The 21,246-nt window shown below is 46.2% G+C and overlaps 1 protein-coding gene across 28 annotated transcripts in view; it reads right to left on the bottom strand.

Annotated features, from left to right (window-relative positions):
* Positions 1-372: 372 nt before the first annotated feature.
* Positions 373-21,246, bottom strand: part of EPB41 (erythrocyte membrane protein band 4.1) — an 85,728-nt gene continuing 64,854 nt past the window's right edge. For 15 of the 28 annotated variants that reach the window (XM_027443971.3, XM_027443967.3, XM_027443970.3 and 12 more), the window contains 6 exons: positions 10,103-10,600; positions 8,769-8,897; positions 6,825-6,926; positions 6,254-6,334; positions 4,925-5,032; positions 373-4,136 (listed from right to left, as the gene is read on the bottom strand). In XM_027443971.3, the coding sequence (XP_027299772.3) occupies positions 4,934-5,032; positions 6,254-6,334; positions 6,825-6,926; positions 8,769-8,897; positions 10,103-10,600 (909 nt within the window). In that variant the 3' untranslated portion in view covers positions 373-4,136; positions 4,925-4,933. Of the gene's footprint in view, positions 4,137-4,924; positions 5,033-6,253; positions 6,335-6,824; positions 6,927-8,768; positions 8,898-10,102; positions 10,601-10,620; positions 21,184-21,246 lie in introns of those variants that run through there. The other 13 variants (XM_072027430.1, XM_072027428.1, XM_072027427.1 and 10 more) reach the window with 2 other exon arrangements.

The following is a 21,246-nucleotide window of genomic DNA, read 5'->3' as shown; positions in this document are numbered from 1 at the left end:
ATCACATTTGCTCTGGGTTTGGCAGCGGTGGCTTAGCAGAAGCCGTCACCTGCGCTCACCCCGAGCTCCACTGGCGGGTTTGATATTAAACGGTGATGTTTTAGTGAAAGCGGTGATCCTTGGTGAGAACAGGCTCCGTTACAACCATTGTGCCCCAGCACGTGCCTGGCTGGGAGCTGCTCCAGCTGCTGGGAGCAGCCGCGGTGGGCACGGAGCACAGGAGAGCTCTAGCGGCTGCGGCGCACAGCAGAGGGACGGCACCGGCCTGAGCCTGGGGGGCAAGGGGCTGGAAAAGCAAATTGCCCCAGCTCTGGGCTGGGAACAGACTGCTGGACAAGGGGAGGAGGGAGAAGAAGGTTTCGGAGGCAGGGAGACGGTTTTGTTTGAAAATTTATTGAAAAATGCAATACAAGAAGCAATACTGAACACTTACGTCTGCCTAAATGCTACGGCCACTTTCCCTTTGATTTACTATGAAAGTCCAAAATAACAGCTCCCATCGCTATTAATCTATAAAGATTTGCCAATTTTAAAAGTCCCTATTTTTATAAAGAAGAATGTAAACAGCTAGCCTAGACAATTCACAATTGCCTTAAAAAAACTTTACAAAGCTCCTTCATTTTCTCAACTAAATCTTTTTTTTTTTTTTTTTTTTTTTTACAAGTTTAATCTCTAAGGTCGGGGCACTACCACCTCTTAAGGTAATTGTACAATTAGGAAATCAGCAAACCACAGTTTATTAAAACCAGAAATCAGTCGGTCCTGTGATAACACCACTGTTGTTCAGAGCTTGCTGTGCGGCAGCCGGCGCTGCCCTTCCAGTTTAATGGATGCGACCAGGTCACGAGCTCCTCGCCTTCCTTTCTATAAAAACATTCATTCATATATAAATAGCTTCCATATAATGTATATTATACAATCAAGACAGTCTCCGGGTGAATTTGTAGAGTGGGAAGAGCTGGGAACGTTCATAAAAATAGACCTTACCGGGTTGTTTTGTCCCTGGGACTAACGCAGCGCGCCAGGAGCCAAGTTCTTAAAAGCGCGGTGTAGGAAGAGGGGGTGCCTGGGGGCAGCAGCTGCAGGGAGCTTTTCTCTTCTGCCCAGGCTGTGACTGCTCCATCCAGCTGGGCTGGGGTGGCTGTGGGAGAGGTTCCCCCCTGCCATGGGGTCAGATCCGGGGAAAATGTCAGGGAAATGTCGGCTGATGCCCAACGAGCATGGCTAAAGGCTGCTCCAGCGAGCGCACTCGCCCCGAGGAGGACCCCGGGGCCAACTGGTTTGGAACAGGCGAGGAAAGCAGGAACTTAAAAGGGGGGAGTGTGAGTGCGAGTAACGTGGAAACAGCCACCCAAAATAAACGAAAAAAAAAAAGAAAAAAAGGGTTATTCTATTCTATGCCCACTTAAAAAAGGGGCATGCGCAGCCATGGTAAGCACACGTTCCTGCAGCCCTTTGGGTAAGGAGCTGCCGCTGGTGGCAGTGGGTTTTGCAGCCTAGAAAGCTCCCACGTGGGGTGCTTTGCTCTGGTCAGGGCTCAGGACCCCCAGCTGAACACCAAGGGCCAAGCATCAGCCGTGCCCCACGTCCCCCTAAATGCCTGTGCCTGCCAAGTGCCTTTAAGTGCTACGGACAAACTTAATTCACCCCTGGCTTTGTCTGGGAGAGCTCAGAAATCCTCTTAATGGCTGCTCTGCCCTTCACTGCCCATTTACCCATCAGTGAGCAGCTACGGGGCGAGAAGGAGCAAGCGAGTGGCAAAAAATAAAATAAAATCCTAGAAAATGGGCATCACCAGACAGCTGCGCAGTGCGAAGGGTGTTTAAGGCAAGTGTTACCCAACTACATCCAGGACAGAGCAGAGACACTGACCTAGTAAAGGATCTGTGGTGCAGGAAAGGAAGCAGAGGGCTGTGCAGGCATGAAGAGGAAGACGTGATCTCCCCACTGCAGCAGTGGAGCACTGGGCTCCCTAATTCCTGCTGCTTGGGGTGCTCGCAGCGAGGAGAAGCTGCCTGCACGCAGAGGCAGAGCAGTGCAGGAGGGCACCGAGCCCCCCGCGCAGCCACCAGGATGGGAAGGCTGCAGGCCCAGGGGCACCCACAACCAGCAAGGTTCAAGAAAAGCAAAAATCCAGCAGCTCCAGTGTTTTCAGCATGGGCTCCAGTCAATACTGACAGCTTAATTAAAATTGCACCTGAACCTGAGAAGCTACACTCAGCCACAGTGTAGTTCGAAGGCTGTTTTTTTGGCTAAACAGCAAGTCCTTGCAGCCTGAGCTAAATCCAGTGACTTCTGAAAGAAATTATTCAAATTTAAAATAGCAGAGAGCTTTTTTTATTGCCATTTTCTTCCCGTCCTCGACTGAGGAGCAGCAGCGAAGCACTCCACGCCCTCAGCTACCAATGTGCCACACTACATAAAAAAATAAAATAATCACAACCTCAAAGTCTTCACAAGTGTCTGGGCAGACTTTACATATTTTTTCCTTTTTTCTTTTCCTTTTTAAGTGCTGGAAGGAGAAACCAGGGCATGCCCACGAAGCTCAGGAAGCAGCAGCGAGCGCTCAGCCCCGGAGCAGTGGAGGGAAGCGCACCCAGCCCGAGGGGCAGGCGGGGAGAAGCGGTGAGTTTTGGGGTCATCGCCACCTGGCTGGTGACAGCCCCTGCAGGACACTCCAGCAGTGACTGCAGGAAGAGGCCATGATGTGCATTTGTGTGGTTCGGATGGCTGGAGTGTCAACTAAACAAGCACTATGCACTTTTTTTTTTCCTTTTTTTTTAAAAAAAAAAAAGACGTTTTGTATGTGGTCTGTAAGCTAAGCCCAAAGATGCAGATGCCAGCCCTGGTATTTCATTCCAGCAAGGCGGTCACAAATCCAAACGAAGTACAGACCCTTAAACCAAGAGGGGGTGTCAGCACTTCCCACATGTGCTGGATTGGCTTTATCACAACCAGCAACACCTGACACCTCCCAGTTGCTTGTTCAGCCTCTCCACATACAGCTTGCAGGCCTAGGGAAGGATTGTCTAAAGGATTTTAAATTAAATGGTAGTAGGATATAACACCTTGCCCTGATACATGGGTAATGTGTTTAGCTTTAAATAAGCACTGGCAAGGGGGAGAAAAAAAAAACACCCAACCCATGACTTACACACAAAAAAAACACATTTAAAAATCAACAAAATTAACACCAACAAGTGAAAAACTATGACACTGAAAAAACTCAGTTACTGTGAATGCTGCATAAGCCTACCTTAATAGCATTCAGAGTCCAAACACCTTAAACACACACTTCTAAGGGCTTTTTAATATAATGGCATCTACAAAACACAAACAGGCAGAGATGCACAGGAGGAAGGTGAGGTGCCTATCACAGTCCCCTTAAAGCTCTAGAATTCACAGTATAAGATACTCGAAGCAACTTCCAGTATTCCTTAAATCTAGCCAACTATTAATTTGTGTGCATATGCTACACCACACAACCCTACTGCGTTCAAACATCGGGGTCCGAAACCCAAAGGTAAGGAAACTCAAAGTGAAGGTAGAAGCTCTGGGTGCCCCCGTATCCCGGCTGGAGTCTCAAACTCCCTAGAGCTAAAAATCAAGAGGCAAGTGGAAATGCTGCACAAACTCAAGTCCGACCTTTTAAACTGACTCTTCTGGCAGAAGGACCCATTGCTTTATGAACACGAGCACAGATTCTGCGCTCGGGCTATGTGTTGGTGTGGCTTATCTCCATTATACCTGACAAGGCTGAGGGAATAAGACTTAAAAACAAAAGGAACACAAAACCAACCCTTTGAGCCCTGCAGTTCACGTTTGGGCCTGTATCTGAAGAGGCTATGCGTGAGAGGGAATGCAAAATTGAAAACCTGTAAAAAATATTCAGTACAGTTAGAAATATGGCATACTGTTTGTCACAATATATATATAAAAAAGAACTATATCCAAGAGGATCCAGTGGATTCTGGAAAATCACAAGTAAAATGTCAAAGCGCAACTCCTAATAAATGATATGAATGTTCAGTCTCTGAGTGTAAAGTCTTGTAAATCCGAGGTCTTTGTGCTCCAGGTAGTTTTTCTGTAGTTTTGCTGGGTTTCTTTTTCCTGGTGTTGTCTGGAAGGAACGCTTCCTAGGAAGAGAAACACAGTAAGTTACAGCTTCTAGCAACCAACTCTCTGTGAAAGAGCTGAACACACTTCCCTGAAGCCATCGGAGAGCTGGGAACAAAAGATGGGCTACTGCCAGTGGCACAGAGGCCAGGCTCAGCACCTTTCCCCAAAGGGCCAATGTTGAGAGCTGCAGCTCCAGGAGCCCTTAGAAAACCCCTGTCATTTTTGTTAGAGTTTGTTGAGAGTTAAAAGGTGAAACCATAGTGCCTGTTAAATGACTTGCTCTTTCCTCTTGCCTAACTTGTTCCTGTTCCACTTCCCAAGCCTGCGAGCAGCAGCTTTGTCTGCACAAGGGCACCACCACCACCGGCACACAGATGGAGCTGGAGTTCCCAGACTCTTTCCCCAAACCACCAAGCTGCAAAGTGACCTTCAGAGCACGTCAGGAGCAGCAGGATGGGGTGGCCCCACTGCCCGGAGCTGACACGGGCAGGGGTCTCTGTGACAGACAGGGTGCAGGTATTGGAGGTGGCCGGTGAGATCCAGCAGCCTCATCACGCACGTAGCTTCTTTTAGACCTTTTTTTTTTGGCCGACTTCCACTGCAGGATTAGTCTGCATTTGTGACTGCTACATCAGCCTTAAATGATTTAGTAGGAACAGTCTGAGCAGGAGCCGTCAGTGAACAATAATAATTTTAGGTAAATTTTGACCACATTGAGCCAAACAGCACTTGCACTGAGCTCCAGCTACCTGCCCCAAGGAGAAAACAGCACCTGCCCTTTCTTTGTGCGTTGTCCCCTACTTACACAGCCTTGCTACTCCTCTGCAATCTCGGTCTCCTGGTGCACGACCACTTTGGTCACCGACATATCTGGGTGCTGCTCCTTCGCCGCTTTTATGGCCTGCGCTAGCACCTGCAAGAGACCACACGTCAGAGAGGTGCCAGAGCCCGCACGACAGCAAGGGTACTCGAGCTCACAAGATGCTTTCTAACTCCAGGGAGAGAAAAAGAAAAGCAAAACCACTTCAGCTGCACAGTTTGGAAGGAAATGTGGCTTTCTGCTTAAGCAGGCTGCAAATACTTAATTCCTCCTAGGAGTAAAGGCACGGCAGGAATAAATGCTGAGCCGAGAATTAACAGGTCCTGAAGACTCCTGGTCCCAGTGGGAACACAAGGCAAGGAGGAAACTGCTGCAATCACTGGGTAATTTTGGATCCACACACATCGACACTATGGGAATTAAAGCCTGGCCATGAACTTCAAGCAGAGGACGCGTGCCATCGGGCTGTGCTGGGGAGTCCTGGCACGCAGCGGGCAATGTGCCACCGCAGCACGAGCTGGGTCCTGCGGAGAGGACAACTTGCAGTGGCACTGGGTTATTTGTGAAAGGCAGGATGGTTTTCTAAGAATACATCACATCTCTCAGCTGCCCCATCCTAGAAGATAGATGGGAGCAATTAAGCCAACTGTTTATTCTTCCAGCAAGTGTGACTAGCACATTGAGGCTGTTCTCAGACATCTTCTGTCAGAATTAATTAACTAGTTCTTGTCGTACAAATATTTTCCAGGCCCATGATACTTGCAACTAAAATTAAATTCAAAGTATAATTCTCTGATGACAAAATCATCACTTCCAACACATGCTAGAGGCCAGCGAGGCTGACTCATCACAAAGGCTTTCATATAAAGCCTGCGAGATTTAATGCAGGCATCTCCTACCCAGTGCTAAACACGGGTGGTGCTGAGGGCTATGCCGTGACGTCTGGCACTACACTGCAGCAATCCTGCTTCAAAGTTCGTAGAAAATGTATGCAGATAATCCAGATGTCAAGGAAAACCTTTATTTCACATTCTTGCAGATATTTTTAAATCGCATTTTTCCAAAACAACTCTTGTATTAAAAAATTGTGCCAATACCAGCTTCGGAGCAGAATTAACCTTTGCTGGTCCAGCTATGAAACTGAGTGCAGACAAAAAGGAATTTATTATTGAAATCAGTTTTGAAGCTTTATTTCTACTCCAGAAAAATGTCCCTAGCTTGTTTTCTGTTAAAAGTTATTTTCAGAAAGGCCGTCTGGCTGTCTGGTTTGTGCCAACTCTGAAAAGCTCTTTTGAAATGCGCCCAAGCTCCTACCTGGTCGTGGTCTACATCTGCATCTCCTGTGATGACAATCCTCTTTTCAATCCGCGTCTCTGAAATGCCACCTTTTACAGTCTAGCACAGAGGGAATACTACTGTTAGTCGAGAAGGGAACAGGAATACAAGTGCACTGGGGCTGCCTGTCTAAAGATGGTATCCAAAAATAGCATTACCAAATACTGCTGGCATACCACAGTATCAGCATCACGGAGGAAAACTGCCACCACTCATAAAGAAAAGCTGTCAGGTATTCAATGATCTCCTCTTGTAACTGAGCCGGTGAGGAGCTTTGACTCAGTACATTTCTCTCCTGCTGTCCCACAGGATGGCTACAGCCATGTCCAGACCTGACTCCACTTAATACATAACCTACAGTCTTAATGCATCAGAGGCAGTTCTGGGATCCTTGGGTTTTGTTTTAGATATTAATCTCTCTTTTATTTTTTTAAAGGAACTGGAGCTTAAACTTTTTTTTTTTTTTCCTATTACTCAACCTTGCCCTTGTTGTTTTACTTTATTGTTTTATTTTTGTCGTCACTGTTTTATCGCGTTCCCTGGCTGTTACCTTAGTGATCTGCGTGGTGGTGGTGCTGCTGGTGGTTTCTGAAGTGATGGTTTGGGCAGTGAGCAGGATGCCAGGGTCTAAATCTCCATTGCCACCATCCGTCTGTGGGAGACAAAAGAAGAGCCCGTCAGCCTCCATAGGCAGCGTGGACTGAAACAAGGCTTCACGTCAACAGAGCAGCGTGCAACCTGAGGATAAAAACTCATCTCAAAAGCAGACTGCAGGATTTATGAGATGAAAGGACCCGATCTGCAGCTGGCTGCACTGCTCTCAGCTGCACAGGACCCCTCTTGGGTCTCTGGAGACTCAGCCCCTTGGACCCACCAGCAGTGGTGCAGGAGGAGCTACTTCCCACTGGGTTGTACTTCCAAGCAACATTTGATTTGGAAGGAATTTCTTTTTCCCCTACCCTTTCTCCCTCCTGCCACCACCTTGTACATCACTTACTTCAAGCTCTGCAGAAGCACTGAGTTAAGCCACTGCCGAACTACAAACAATTGGTTTTGGAGCTGATTACTTAGTTCCCAGTTTGCACTTCTCAAGGTCTGCCTAAAAATCCCAAAGTCCTCTTTGCTAATCTGCCCTGGCTCTGCTGTCTGTGTCTCCCTAGGAGGGAAGGCACAATATCCATGAGCAGCCGGTACCTGCAGTTACCACAAGGTGGGACCATTGTCCACAGGCCAGGAGAAAGCTAATGGCACACCACAACCCACACACGGCTGACTTCTCCAAGCCCTGGAAACTCCCTTTTAGTTGTCGTTTCCCTGGAGTAACAGCAGTAACCAGAACAAAGCTCCTCTACCTCTCATTTCACCTGCTGAGAAATCAGGCAACATGCTGCTGTCCCACACAGATGCCCAAAAGCCTGCTGTGCTCCTGGGCTTGGGGACAATCGACACCACTGGAACATCTGAGCTACGCAGAAGCATGAACAGTATCTCCAAGTAACAATGTTTTTTTTTTGTTTGTTTTTTCTTTTAAACCATTAAGAGCACAGTTTTGGAGATGCTTCTCTAAGCACCCAGAGAGAGCTAGACCCTTCCACAGGGCCAGCTGCTATGTCCAGTGCACACCACAGGCAGCAGAAGTGTTGGTGCCCAGCCTTGTTCTATTCCTCAGCACCCAGTAATTTTGCCCTCCTCAGGAATCCCAAATCATACAAAAGTGGGCCATGGGGTATCCAAACCTGAACCTAATCACCATGTCCTACAGTCACTACACGCCAGCACCATGGGCTGCTTTGAACAACCACAGTTCAGACAAAACCAAGCTAATAAAGGATCCAAATTCTCAATACACAAATGAAATCTATTTTATACTGAAGATTAAAATTGACCTTAGCAGTGAAACCATACCTGCATGTGCTGGTATTGCTCCACTAGCATTTCCAGTTTCCAGTCACTGCAGAGATACCCACTCCGATTATCGCTTTCTGCAATATTTTTGTTTTTCAACACCTGTTTCAGTGCTGAAGCCTCAGGGACAATCTTCAAACATTTTCAAACTCATTTATAAACAAAGTTCTGAAGAGGCGTAAACAGCAAGGAGAGCTTGGGAAAACAAGCCAAACCATCTCTTGCAGAAAAAAGGCCAACTCAGGCCAGCTCTGCAGAGCCTAATCCACATCCCAAAGCGACCAGTGGCTGAAGATAAATTCTGTTTGCAAACACACACCTCGAAAAAGTAATTACAGCTCTTGAAAAACTAATTACACATCTTGGAAAAGTAATTACTCTCCAGGGATAATAAAAACACTGCCACTCTAAAAACATCAGATGCACCTGCAAATACTGTCCACGGGATTCGTTCACCTCTGTGCTGCGCCTCGGACGTGCAGAGAAAGGCAGGTGGTAACAGACGGGGCTCCTGTCTCACCCAAAGGCTTCAGATACACTTGGATGAGTTTAATTAAGCCCCTGGAAAATTAATCCAAACACACCTTACCTGTGCAGCTTCGTAGGTGATGGTCTTAGTCTCCGTGTGAACGATGGGGACTTCTTTTGTTGGAATTTCGCTTTTGACAGCATTGGACACGTCGGAGATGGTGACTGTCTGTGTCTTCACTAGGGGTGGCTATGGAACAGGTTAAAAACAGCTCAGTGAACACCCGGGAAGCGTCCCCACAGAACTGTGTGGCTGGCAAAAGTTCTGACACTGATCTGATAAAAGCACTGCGGGAACCCAGGTCAGCCCGGAGTCTTTATTTCTAAGCCTCTGGTCGACACACTTCCAAAGTCAAAGATCACGTGCGAGGATTAAACAGACAGAAATCCTCTGCACCCTCCCAAATGCCGCGGCCTCAAGGCAGCCCAACAAAGGCATTAAGGCTTTAAGCCGTGTGTCACAATACCGTGAGGAAACTGTCTCCACTGATCATTAACTTTCTAATTACTAGAAGCCCACTGCCAGCTGCCAGTAAGAGATGCCCCTCGTTTACTGGTATGTTAAGATTATCACAAACCCTGGACAAATGAAGACTTGCTCACAGCTGAGAAGCTTTATCCTGGCTACACGGGAAACCCTTATTAAAAACCCTCATCGCTTCCTAGGTCTTTAACTTTTATTAAATCAATGTCAGACAAAACAGAAACGTGACATCTCGGAAGAGAAACGGGGTGTGGGGGGGAGAGAAATCAGTTGTTCCACCACCTGATAATCATCCAAAGGAAGACAGAGTTAGTTCAGACCCACGGTGCTTTCCCAGATCACTCCAGTTCTGCTCACCGGCCCCAGCCTGACAGATGCCACCGTGATTGTTAGCGGGGTGAGCGGACACCTCTATCGAACGTAAGCGATTAACCGTCAGGAACACTGAAGCAGGCAAAAATATCTCCCACGGTGGGGAGCACAAAGGGACGTCAAAGCCCACGGTTGCGATGTGAAAGCGCGCTTGACAGCGCTTCAAATTTGCTCTGCTGCACTACGGCTCAGCCTTGCAGTGCAGCAGGAGACAGCAAAATCCTTAAGGAGCTAAAATTACACGCCCCTGGAGCCTAAACGATTCCCTTCTGGGGGATATGCCGGGACACTTTCATTGAAAAAGGCAAACGGCGTTGCGCCGAGGCAAGCCTTGTATTTCATGCAAAAATAAATTGAGAGGGGCTCGTGTGCAGCGACTGCAGGAGGTTAACCGGGTAATTAGCTCCAAGAAAGAGTCCAAGTAAGCGAAACTCCTCTTTGTGGGTGCGTGGCATCTGCTTGCTGCAGTGTTTGTTTGGGGTCCCAGCCCAAAGCCAAACGGGGAGGTTTGGGAGAGAGCAGGCGTCGGGGCTCACTACCTGGAAGCAGCGAATGACCGCCGGCAGCCCGTTATTAACGCTCGAGTCGGGCCGCTCGCCATTTAGCTTTCTAAGCGGCTCTCCCACAAAATTGTCTTCGCCATCCTCTGCCACCTCCTCTCGTCCCCAGGGCTGCGGCGGAGGGGCAGCAGGGACTGCTGCGGGCTCCAGCTCAGGCAGCTCTGAGTCAGCTGCCTGCTTTTCCACGGCTGCACAAAGCCCCTCGGCGCAGCTCGGGTCCTCCTGGCCCTCAGGGAGGCTGGGGGCAGCCTCCTCCTTCTCCTTCTCCTCCTCCTCCTCCTCCTCGTCCTTCTCCTCCTCGCTGCTTATGGAGGAAGCGCCAAAGTCACGGCTCGGAGAAGGCTCTGAGGCGGGTGGCATTTGGGTCTCACTAAAAGCTACCGACTGCTTTGGGCCCTCCCATTCAAAGCCAGTGTTAACACTTTTCCTCTCTGGCACTGCAGCCACATCCTCTCTGGAGAGAAAGTCACTCATATTCTAAAAAGAAACGAATACACAAAAAGGCCAGAGAGAGAGAGAGAGAAAGAGAGAGTTAGGGAGAACAGAAGGTCATGAAGCATCAAGACAAAACATCGGTCTCTTATAATACATCACATCTCCAGTAATGCATGCACCAGCAGCGGGTCTTGAACATTTCAGAGCTTGACAGCCTTTGTGACACACGATGGATCCGGTGGATTTACTGCCACAGCCCTCCTGGTGCATTAGTAACCCATGGTCTGAAGGTTTAAGGAATTAACATTAAAACGACACTACACCTAAATGAAGAACCATCACTGCACAGTTTTTGCCCAGTTTGGATACAGGAATAATTTCAGTGTAGCAAGCAGGGGCCTTTGTGCACATCCAAAATTCACACGTGCAACAAAACTCACCAGCTACACTGAAAGCATACACCAATGCTGCTTTCAACTCTTTGAAATATTTCATGTTGTGTTTTAATTTTCACATGGAGAGCAAGAGAATAAACCCAGAATTATTGTGCACGACCAATCTGCAGAGCCTGTGCTTTGCTGTCTTCCTGTCACCTGGGAACACACCTCTGAGCACCCTGTTTGCTGCTGCAGTCTCTAGGATAACACAGCCATGCCTGCAAAAAGTCGTAATGGCAAAATTATTGCAAGAATTGGTATTGAAATCAACTGATTCTGTTACCAAGAGGGTCCCGAGCTGGTGATGCAGCCTGGTCAGCTGAAAGAAATGGTACTGCTTCTTCTAGACAAGCCAGCTCCACGAACCTGCACAGCTTAGCACAAAAGTTTTCAGCTGAGGAATAAAGAATTGGGGCTTGAAACTGGAAAGCCAGACGTTGACAGTGATGTGTGCTGGTGCTGACCCCATCACCACCAAGCGTGCAGTTCTCAGCTGCATTTAACCAGTTATTTGGGGCTACTGAAGTATTTGTGCCATACTTTATCGTAAAGCAGTTGGTGCAGGGAAACCTTTGCCATAGCTAAACCTCCTGAAGGTACAACACAATTGGCATTTGTGATGGTGCACGGTTAAGAAGATTGGTAATAAAACAACCCAGCCTTCCGAGAAGCAAGCAAGCATGTCTATAGCACCTGAGGTATTTTAGAAGAGTGCCAAACCCGAGGGTTCAGCTAAGGCTGGTGCTATGCTGCCTTCCATTCAGCTCCTTAGTTCTCAACTAGGTCTTCGCACATCTCTGGGAGCCCTCTAGCCAGAAGGGAAGCAACAGTGACAAAAGAGAAGAGAAGGGTTAAAACATGAACAAGACAAAAAGCTTTAGCAAAAATCAGCTGTTTGCCCAAGTGGTGAGTACTTAATACACACTAATTCTCAGAGAGAAGCAGCATTTTTGGCACAAGCTGTGAATGACGGCTCCAATCCTGCCATACCCTAGAAATTGTGTTTCTCTCCTTATTGGCACGGAAAGCTGCCTTTAAGGCAGGGCAGAACAGCAGTTATCGACACGTACTATTTTAGACATACCAAAACTGCTGCCTCATCCAGCGTCAGGCAACAAGGAGGAAAGAACCCAGAAGGACGCCACTTCAATCAGTGCTAATTACTGCTTCTTATCAATAATTGACAGCCTCATGGATGATTTCTGGGAACTTTGTATAAAAACAGCCACATATCTGTACATCCAAAAACAGTGATTAAATTTTCATTAAAGTATGGCAATTCTGTCATCGTCAACTTTTATCCTAATTCTGTGGTGGTATTAAGATGAACAAAAACTGTTGCATCATTTTCTATTACAAAGATTCTCTGGGCAACCAAAAAATAATGTAATGTGCACTTAAAATACGGGATCTGAAGCCTGTGGGTTATTTGGTACAAAGCATCTTCTGTACACCAGAAGCTTTCACCCTGACTGTCCTCATCTAGTGACACAGTTCAATAGTATTTTAGGAATTGTAACTGCTTTATGTAGGAACAAACAGATGCTTTTTTTTAGTAACATTTCAAGAAAGGACTCTTCCAACATTCCTCCAGGAACTTTGCAGTGCCCAGCTTCTTTAACGTTCCTTATGTCAGGTTCTGTATGTTATGATAGATTACCTGTAAGATTTCTGTCCTTTAGGATTTCCAGCCTCTTTGGCTTCTGTTAAGTTCCTGGGCTAGGAAAATGCATTTAATAGGAGTGAAGTTACAGCAATTAGCACTGTGATGATCAGATCAGACTACACACATATGGGAGTGCTATTTCGGAATGAAAACCACTTCCATATGTTCTCCTCCATAAGGTACGCACAGATCCTACCCTCATTTTGCCTGACACAAGATACTATCCTGCAATGTTTCCCAGAACAGAGAACGAACTGAGGTTATGAAGTTCGAATTCCCATGACTTAACCATGCTATAAAACCTGGATTTATGTGCTGTCAATGTCTCTGACAATGTGCCTGATGTCTCCTAATTCTGTGTGTCACAGCTTGCAAAGTAAGCAGGGCATCTTGAGAAGATATATTACGTCTTCTGCAGTTTAATGGCAAATAAATGCCTTAGAAGCAAGATTTCCTTACATACCAGCTAGGGCACTACTTCGGCCAAGAGGCAGAATGAAATCCACAGTTAAAACAAAGCAGATTAAGCAGCTATAAAAACACGGGGCTGTTTAAGAGACAAACATTTGCATACAATAAAAACAACCTCCCAACTCCCTTTCGTACACAGAAAGTAATTTGCATTTGAGAAGCATCTTGCAGAGTAAAAGCACGGAGGAGCAGAAAAGCTTGAATGAAGCCTGTGGTGTGGATATGCTGGTCTTCGACAGAGCACAGCGCAGCAATAAACATGCAGACTATAAAGACAGAAGGAAATCCTGATAAGATCAACTGACCAGAAGCACTTTTTTCTTGCCTTCCTATGCCACCATTAAGAAGACAAACTAATTAAAAGCTAGTTCTTTCTACATGTAATTATCTATTTATACACACTTTTTCTTTTCCCCTTTATTTATTTTTTTTAATACAACTATGTTTGTACCTATATTTCGAAACGCAGTTTACACGTAGGCTAAAAAAGATCATTGCACACCAAAACCAAACCACCAACCCAGCTCTCCAGGAATTTCAACCTCTGTTACAAATTCTGATCTTATCAAGATTTTTTTTTTCAATTTGCAAATGCAAAAGCATTCCTACTTTCAAGGCTCAGATTTCCAAGTTCTCCTTGAGACCCATGAAACCTGGGAGTGCCTGGGCTGCAAACTACTCATTTCCAGAGAAACAAAACCAAACCAGGTACACCTAAATCAAACACGAAGCAGACTACTTGCATAAGCCATACGCAGTGTAAAGAAAATACAGGACAGGATGCAGTGCTCCAGAAGAAAAAAAAATCAACCAAACACGAATGCAACTAAAACTTTACCCTGCTAAATACAAATCTTGGTGCACCCAATGTTGGCAAATACTGAGCATACAGGTTATTTAAAGTTGTAGTGTAAAAAGTGGCACACGGTAACTCAGACTGGGGATAAATTAATAACAGGCTTTGATACCAGATACTGAAAGGATTATTTTTGAAGTATTTTTGCATAAAGTTATGGTTGCCTGTATTTTTTTTAATTAATTTAATTTTTTTTTATTTTTTTTTTTAGAGAACCTGCTATTTCGGATGGGGATATAACCACATGAACCAGCTGCCCTGACCACGCTCCTCGCGCTGCCAGGGACAATTTCCATTTCCTTGCTCTGCTTCTTTCCTCTCCCAGAAGAACTCCTGCAGGACTGCTGCTGCAGCTCGTGCTAGCATGCTGCTCTGCTGCCCTTCTCCCTGCAACACTTCGATTATCCTCAGCCCCAAAGAGATTCCAGTCTCACTGGAAACTTAAGGATCGCCAAAATGAAGTCAACCTGTCAATTACCAAAGACAAGTTAATAAAAATTATTAAAAATATTAAATGGCAATGCGTGCTAACTCCATACAACAACCACATCCAATGCTGTAAATCCTAATTAGTATTTCCCATTGCTTTCTTCTTCAGCAGGGTGTTGCAGCAGTTAACGCTGGTGCATGTTATTAGGTTATCCCCAAACAAGTATGCACATAAGCTGACAGGCTCAGTGTGACGTCTACAGATGCACGAGTAGATGAAGTTGCTTTTGCAGCAAGCCACACTCACCAGTAAGAAATCCCAGATCAAATGGTGAACGCTCAATCTCACAGCTGTCAAAGTACTTGAGTAAAAAGTATTATCAAGCAGAACACAAGATATCCTTATTTTACAGTACCTGCTACGTCTTAGAGAATTTCTTTGCCTTAAACACAGAAGTAAAAAAGTTTAGAAGCCATTCAACAAAAGTTTGGCATTTGAAAATGACATTACCCACGGATTTGCATTTTGGGGCAGGTTTTTCAATTGCCATTGATCTGATTGCAACGTCCTGACCAGCCCGGTCAGACAGCAGAAAGAGAAGAGAGAATTTAACTTAAGTTAAAGGTAAGCCTAGAAAATACAGATCATACTTTAAGCTTAATGAAAGGGTTATATTGCTGTCATGAACAAGAATCCCAAGAAATTACATGACACAGCAGCCCCTTCCTATGCACTGCATCAACTGCTTTGCAAGATGAAACAACCTCCAGATCGATGCTTAAGTTTCCACAATCCAGCTGCTGAAGAATACATTTCCAAAAGCACTTCCCTCTTCCCTCCACCCTTCCCATCCCTCCAGGTGCCAGCCCCCCTCACACAGAGCCGTGTTTTGCTTGGCTCAAATTCCCTCAGCAGAGAAAAAGCTGCGGGTGGTATTCCAAACGCTGCCTCGGATTTGGTTTAGCAATGGGAAACAGAGTGAGGACACTGTCAGGGCTTATAACCGACAACATTTCTGTGCTGCTGCATTTTGCCTGCCTCGTTTGGCAACGTTTGGGCTCTGCTCTGATGCAGGCTCATCGGGAGGGCACAGCAGAGCTGGTGCTGCTCCGGCATGGCCAGGTTTGCTTCTCCATGACTGCTCAGAGCAAGAGAAAGCTGAACAGTTCAGCCAAAAGTAAATAATCTCACAGAAAAAAAGTTGGGAGCTAAAATTAAACATGTCTCTCTCTGTGGCCTCTAGCCATGGTCACAACCTGGGCAGCTCCAACCAGCTCCAATTCCTGTGAGACTTGCATTGTGCCGCTGAGTAGAAAGGCAGGGGTTCATTAGGAGTGCGGTTTCTTCACTCACAAAACCAGAAGGGAGCATTTTTCTCCTCAAATTAATACAATGCCGTAGGGAAAGGCTCTCAAAGTTGCACAGCACCATGTGCAGCACGGGGAATTCACAGTGGCACAATGGCACAGGACGATCCTCACCGAGCAGCAGCGCATGAAACCCCTCGGCGTCACTGCAGCTACTGGCAAAGGAGCAGCACAGAAACACAGGACCTGCGACGCTGCTGCTCTCCAAAGACTTTCTGCAAACTATTTTACCTACCATTCAGTCTCAAGAGTGAGAAGTTAGCGTTGCATTAAGTATTTAGCAGAGGACTGGAGCTTTTGGCTCCTCTGCAAACAAAGCTCTTAACCGAGACAGATTTAATCCTGAATCAAATTATCCTGGCCTCTTTCTGAGCCTGCACGCTCCTCTGCACACCAGGATGAAGCTCGCACAGCTGTGTCCAGCTGCAAGCCGGGTGCTGGCTCTCAGACCCCACCTGAATCCCACCGCACGGGGCAGCTGCTAACAGCTCAGGGTCTGACGGTGCCTGGCTTGAGAAAGCAATACGAGAGTTAGTCCGACAAGTCACAGCACGGGTCATAAGCCTTTTTTGTTAATAAGCAGTGGAAAGAAGAATCTGATTTGCAATAACATTTATTAATGATAAATGTACATATTTACAAAGAAAAATCTGAGAAAAAATACAAAGCCAAAAAAGTGTTCCAAAAGAGAGCATTGTCGTTAAAAAAGAAAGTATTTTTAGTCCCCACAAACTGATCCAACACAACCATGTACCACTGCTAGAAGGTCACAAGGTGGCACAAACCAAGGCTCCTAGGACAGCCTTTACCCAAAGCCTGCAGTCCTTCCCTCCAGCTTTACAAACCAAGAGATGCTAGCAGGGACACCAGGAAAACACCACGGGCAGGGTCTCCCACATCACCAGCACTAGAGAGCAAAGACCAAAACGCTTTGAAATCAATCACTAACTCCTCCTTGGGATAAGCTTTTCTGGGAAGCATCCTACCTCAGTCGGTTATGTCAGAACAGGTGTGATCAACTCATGACCACAAAAGAAAAAGAAAACCCAGTGAAACAGTGAGACAATCTCAGAGTGACAAATTCCCACCGCTGACACAGAGAAGCTTCACCTAAAACCTTCCTGAGGAGCCCCGAGGTGCAGACAGGGCAAGGCCAGTCCTGCAAACGAGGAATGCCAAGGAAACCCACCTGTCCTTATTTCAGGGCTAGACACAAATATTGAATTCCTCCTCTTTAGGGCCATCCCCAGTTACTGCACAAACTGTATGGGAGGAGAACTGGTCTTATGCTCAACTCCGAATCCTAACACAACCTTTCTGTAGAGACTCAGTTCATCTCTGATCAACCCACTGGGTTGAAAAGCAAAGCAGCACACGACAGGAGATGCAGACAATACCAGCTGTCTACCCTAATCTGTCTGTTATCTTCTAACAATGGAAAAGAAAAGGTGGATTTTGTTTTACAGTACTGCATGCCAGCGAACATCCTATACGGAGCCCACTACCTAATGCAGCCTCAGAGTTGAAGCCAAGTTTGAAGCCATCCATCAGGCTCAGGTGCACTTGCTGCTTCTAAATATTCACATCCACTGTTTCTCAAAGCATGAAAGCCTAAGAAACCATTCTACATTTTATCTGGAGATCAGAAAAGCTGCTGTCAGGATAAGAAGATTCGGAATAGAAAGTAAGCACAGAGCCAACCACAGGCTCCGCGATGGAAAAAGCTGAAGGGACTGAACCTCGGCTGGTCCCTTGCTCCAGCTGCTGGCTGGAATCCAGGTGGAAGCACCAAAGTGTCCCTGCAGCAGAGCAGTCAGACTGCAAAGCACTGGGGAAGTCAAATTAACAGCAAACCGCTGGCAGTCTTCTAGTGGTTAAGCCACTGGCATGGCAGAGTCACTGAGATGTCATTTCTGCAGCAGGTCACGCTGAAGGATCAGGATTTCCCTTGAAGATCTGGATGAAGTTACATGCTGCAGCCATTTTCAGCTTCCCTTTGGAAGAAATGACCGAGTTGTGCAACAGGGTGGAACTGCAGCACGCACAGCCAGGGGGCTTTAATCCTACCACCACGAGCACTGCACGGTGCTGCTAGGGGCTAGGTGGGCTGCCAGCACCTTGCAGCCTGTTTGTTCCTGAGGAAGAAGGGAGCAAAGTACACGTTAGTTCCTTTAGGAAAACCTGAGACCTCTGCCCTTGAACTAAGCCAGATTGTGTCAAGTCTCCCCTGCACAGCACCCAGCAACCTGAGTGGACGTCAGGAAAAAACAGGGAAATTGGGAATCAACCAGCACAGAACAAACGTGCCCAGGATACCTAACGCACAAAAACGAGACCCTAGGAAGGTTGCCACGGGCAAGATGACGTTTCTGTTCCTCATAAGCTACAATCCTTCCCTGCCATTAAAGATCATATCCACCTGAATGAATATAGATAACTGGCCTCTACACTGCCACAGAAATATAAAGAGTTTGTTCAGTTTCTTTATACTCTTCAGTGATAACTGCTTTATAAATTCCAAAAATGTTCCTGAGCATTCTCAGAATGTGAAGTTTAATTTATTTATTTTTTTTTGCTGACAACCAGCCTTATCTCAAAATTAAAAAAAAGGAAAAGTGAGAGAGAGACCATGTTAATTAATTAAATAATTGTGTTGAAGTGACCAACTGAGCGCATCTCTCATCACTCTGTGATCAGATTATCTTGAGCAATGCTTATGTTCAAACATTGCTCTGGGCAAAGATTTTAGACTTCAGGTCCTTTGGAAATGGTAGAGAGCTGCAGAAACCAGGGCTTTGCAAAAGCCACTGTTATGGCTTCAAGGAATTTGTCATCGGTTGGTGCGCAGTAACCCAAAGAGTGCTCAATGCAGCAATCCTCAAACAGCACCGTGACAGCTAACCTGAGCAATGGCTTTTTAAAAGGTTCATGTTTAAGCTGTTCTTCTCCCTGAAATATAGACAGAAAAAGGAAAGAGAAGGATCTGAACATCCCCTGTCCCTTCCCTCCCCACATCATGCTGTGGAGGACAAATGGTCCCTGCTTTTCCTTATGTCTGCTCCAATTTTTGAAGGGTAAACTTTTTGGAAAGCTTCTTCCATCCTGCATCTTCTGCATTGCATGTGGCACCTCAGCATCCTTCTTTAGCTTTCCTACCTCTCCTCTCCAAGGCCTGCTTTCTCAAGATAATGTTCCTGAATCTCATCCACGGGCATCCCGAGCAGTGCTGGAACCCTGCATCGCACCGAGCGGCCACGGCTGCTGCACAGGCAGGAGGAGGCAGCTCTCCATCCAGCTGCACCACACCTGTAGCCATACAGCGCTGAACAACCCATTTCCTTCTGCTATTTCTGCTGCTGAAAGAGGAAGACTGTGTATCAAAGGCAGTGTATTAAAAAGGGAAGAATACTTTCCGAGGAAAATCAGCATTCAGAGAAAACAAAGTCCTAAAGGCACAAACTGGTGAACTCATCGGAGCACGGTATGAGATCTGGGGACAGAGTGGTCGGATCAGAAAGATTCCTGGGAGATCAAAACAAAGGGTTCCACTCGCAACCTAAATTTCTGAGACAGAGTTTAGAGAGCCTCAGCCTACACGCTGAGAGTAAGAGACAGCTCAAATAGTCCGTGATATGCTAGGATCCTTCCGACCAGGCAGCACATGCCAAGTTGTGCACAAACCTTAATTGCCTTGCGTCTTTTTCCTGTAAGCGTATTTGCTAGCTTCCTACAGTACACTGTTCACACAGATACAGACCTATAAAGGGTTATAAATACACATATTTATATATATTCACACTTTTTAGTCCCTGTAATAGAGTTCTACTCCTTTCTCTTTTATGCTGTTGGAGCAGCTGCCAACACTGCTGGCACTGGTGGCTGTTCTCAGAAGTAACTGCTTCTACACCAATACTCTAGAGAAAGCAACAGAAAGCACATTGCTACTGGAAGGAGAAGCGGTTGGCTCAGCTCAGCCCCATAATTGCTATATACAGAAAAGAAACCCCTTAGACACAAAGTCCCATCTGCCCTCCAGCTCGCAAACCTCTTGTGCTCAGCCTGGCAGAGCAACTCCTCTCGCATCTTTCGCAGCTCGATCGCATTCACTATCAAGTTAACTTGGATAAACGAGAGCATTTTTCCAGACATTTACATTTGTAGGCAATAAACAACAAGCAGCATGCAACGGTTTTGTTAAGGAAGTCAAAACAATTGATGGCTTTAACGTTAGAACCGTGTCCTGAGCACAATTGTCTTTTTACACGTTGGGGTGAACTAAACAGTGGGAAAGCCAACATGCTAACAAGGCGACGTGTAACAGGTTATTCCATTCCTGTGACCTAAGCAAACATGCTTCAGTTAGCTCACAACAAGTTAAAAAACACATCTGGAGTGCACCAAGACCACCAGGTTCAGAAAAATGATTAATCTATGTTTACAATAAGTAGTTCCTTCTAATGGATTTTCTTCTACAACGCGATGGATTTTCTTTGAAATGAGAACTTGGGTGCGAGAGGGAAGCTGATGCTTTGCAGAAGGCTTCCCACTGGGAAAATCAAAAAGTTGCCTGTCCCTGTCTATAAGTTAACACTAATAGCAGCACTGACAATCAACACTTTTTATTTAAATGCCAATCTCAGTTTCCTAGAAAAGGAGTGGTTATGGATTAGATTCAGCACATTGCTGTGAAGCCTCTTCAGGCTTTTGGATCACTATCAAATGTTCCTCTGCTTGTGAACAGCTTACGTTCAAAGCAACGAGCTTAAAAGAAGTCTTCAGCAATTGCTACATTAAGTCGAGAAGGGCTGCAGAGGCAAACACCCCCTGCCATGGATTTATGTTCTCAGCCTGCCCTCTTACAGCTGAAGCCTCTGAAATTGGGGACATGATTTAGAGAATTCGTTTTTGTGCGCAGAGCTCTAGGAAATGTCAAAATAGATCTGGCAATCCATTACCACTCCTGCCAGGCCCCGGATCACAGCTCCACAATAAAGACAGAGGGATTAACACTAGCGTTGCAGGGCGTCCCTCCCCGGGACAGCAAACTACGGAGATCAAAGACCAGGACAAGGAAGATGCAGCAGAGGCTACGGCCAAGAGATTCAGGAGCTTTGGTCTTGAGGTTTCAGTGTGACCCTGTTCCCACTCAGAGAAAGAGCAGCCACCAAATAGTCAGCGCTATCACCACAAGAAAAGACATCATAAAGGGAATACGCGGAGAAGGAAAAATACTAGAGTACAGCTGACACTTTTTGAGGGATTTCTGCTCTTCAGGAATTGGAATAGAAACCTTTGGAAGAGTTTCTTCACTTGCTTGCCGGGGAAAGGCTGTCTCAGTAGGTATCTCCTGCTTTTTTAGTTTGTCTTCATCCTGTACTAACAGAGGACGTTCCTGTGTCTGCTTTCGTGGTAGAAGATCAAGAAAGACAGAGAGAGATGAACAAAAATGACAGATGGAAAG

The sequence above is a fragment of the Anas platyrhynchos genome, chromosome 24 (genome assembly GCF_047663525.1).
Source record: "Anas platyrhynchos isolate ZD024472 breed Pekin duck chromosome 24, IASCAAS_PekinDuck_T2T, whole genome shotgun sequence".
Lineage (NCBI taxonomy): Eukaryota > Metazoa > Chordata > Aves > Anseriformes > Anatidae > Anas > Anas platyrhynchos.
The sequence above is the reverse complement of the archived record's forward strand: the minus strand, read 5'-3'. Positions and strand labels throughout refer to the sequence as shown.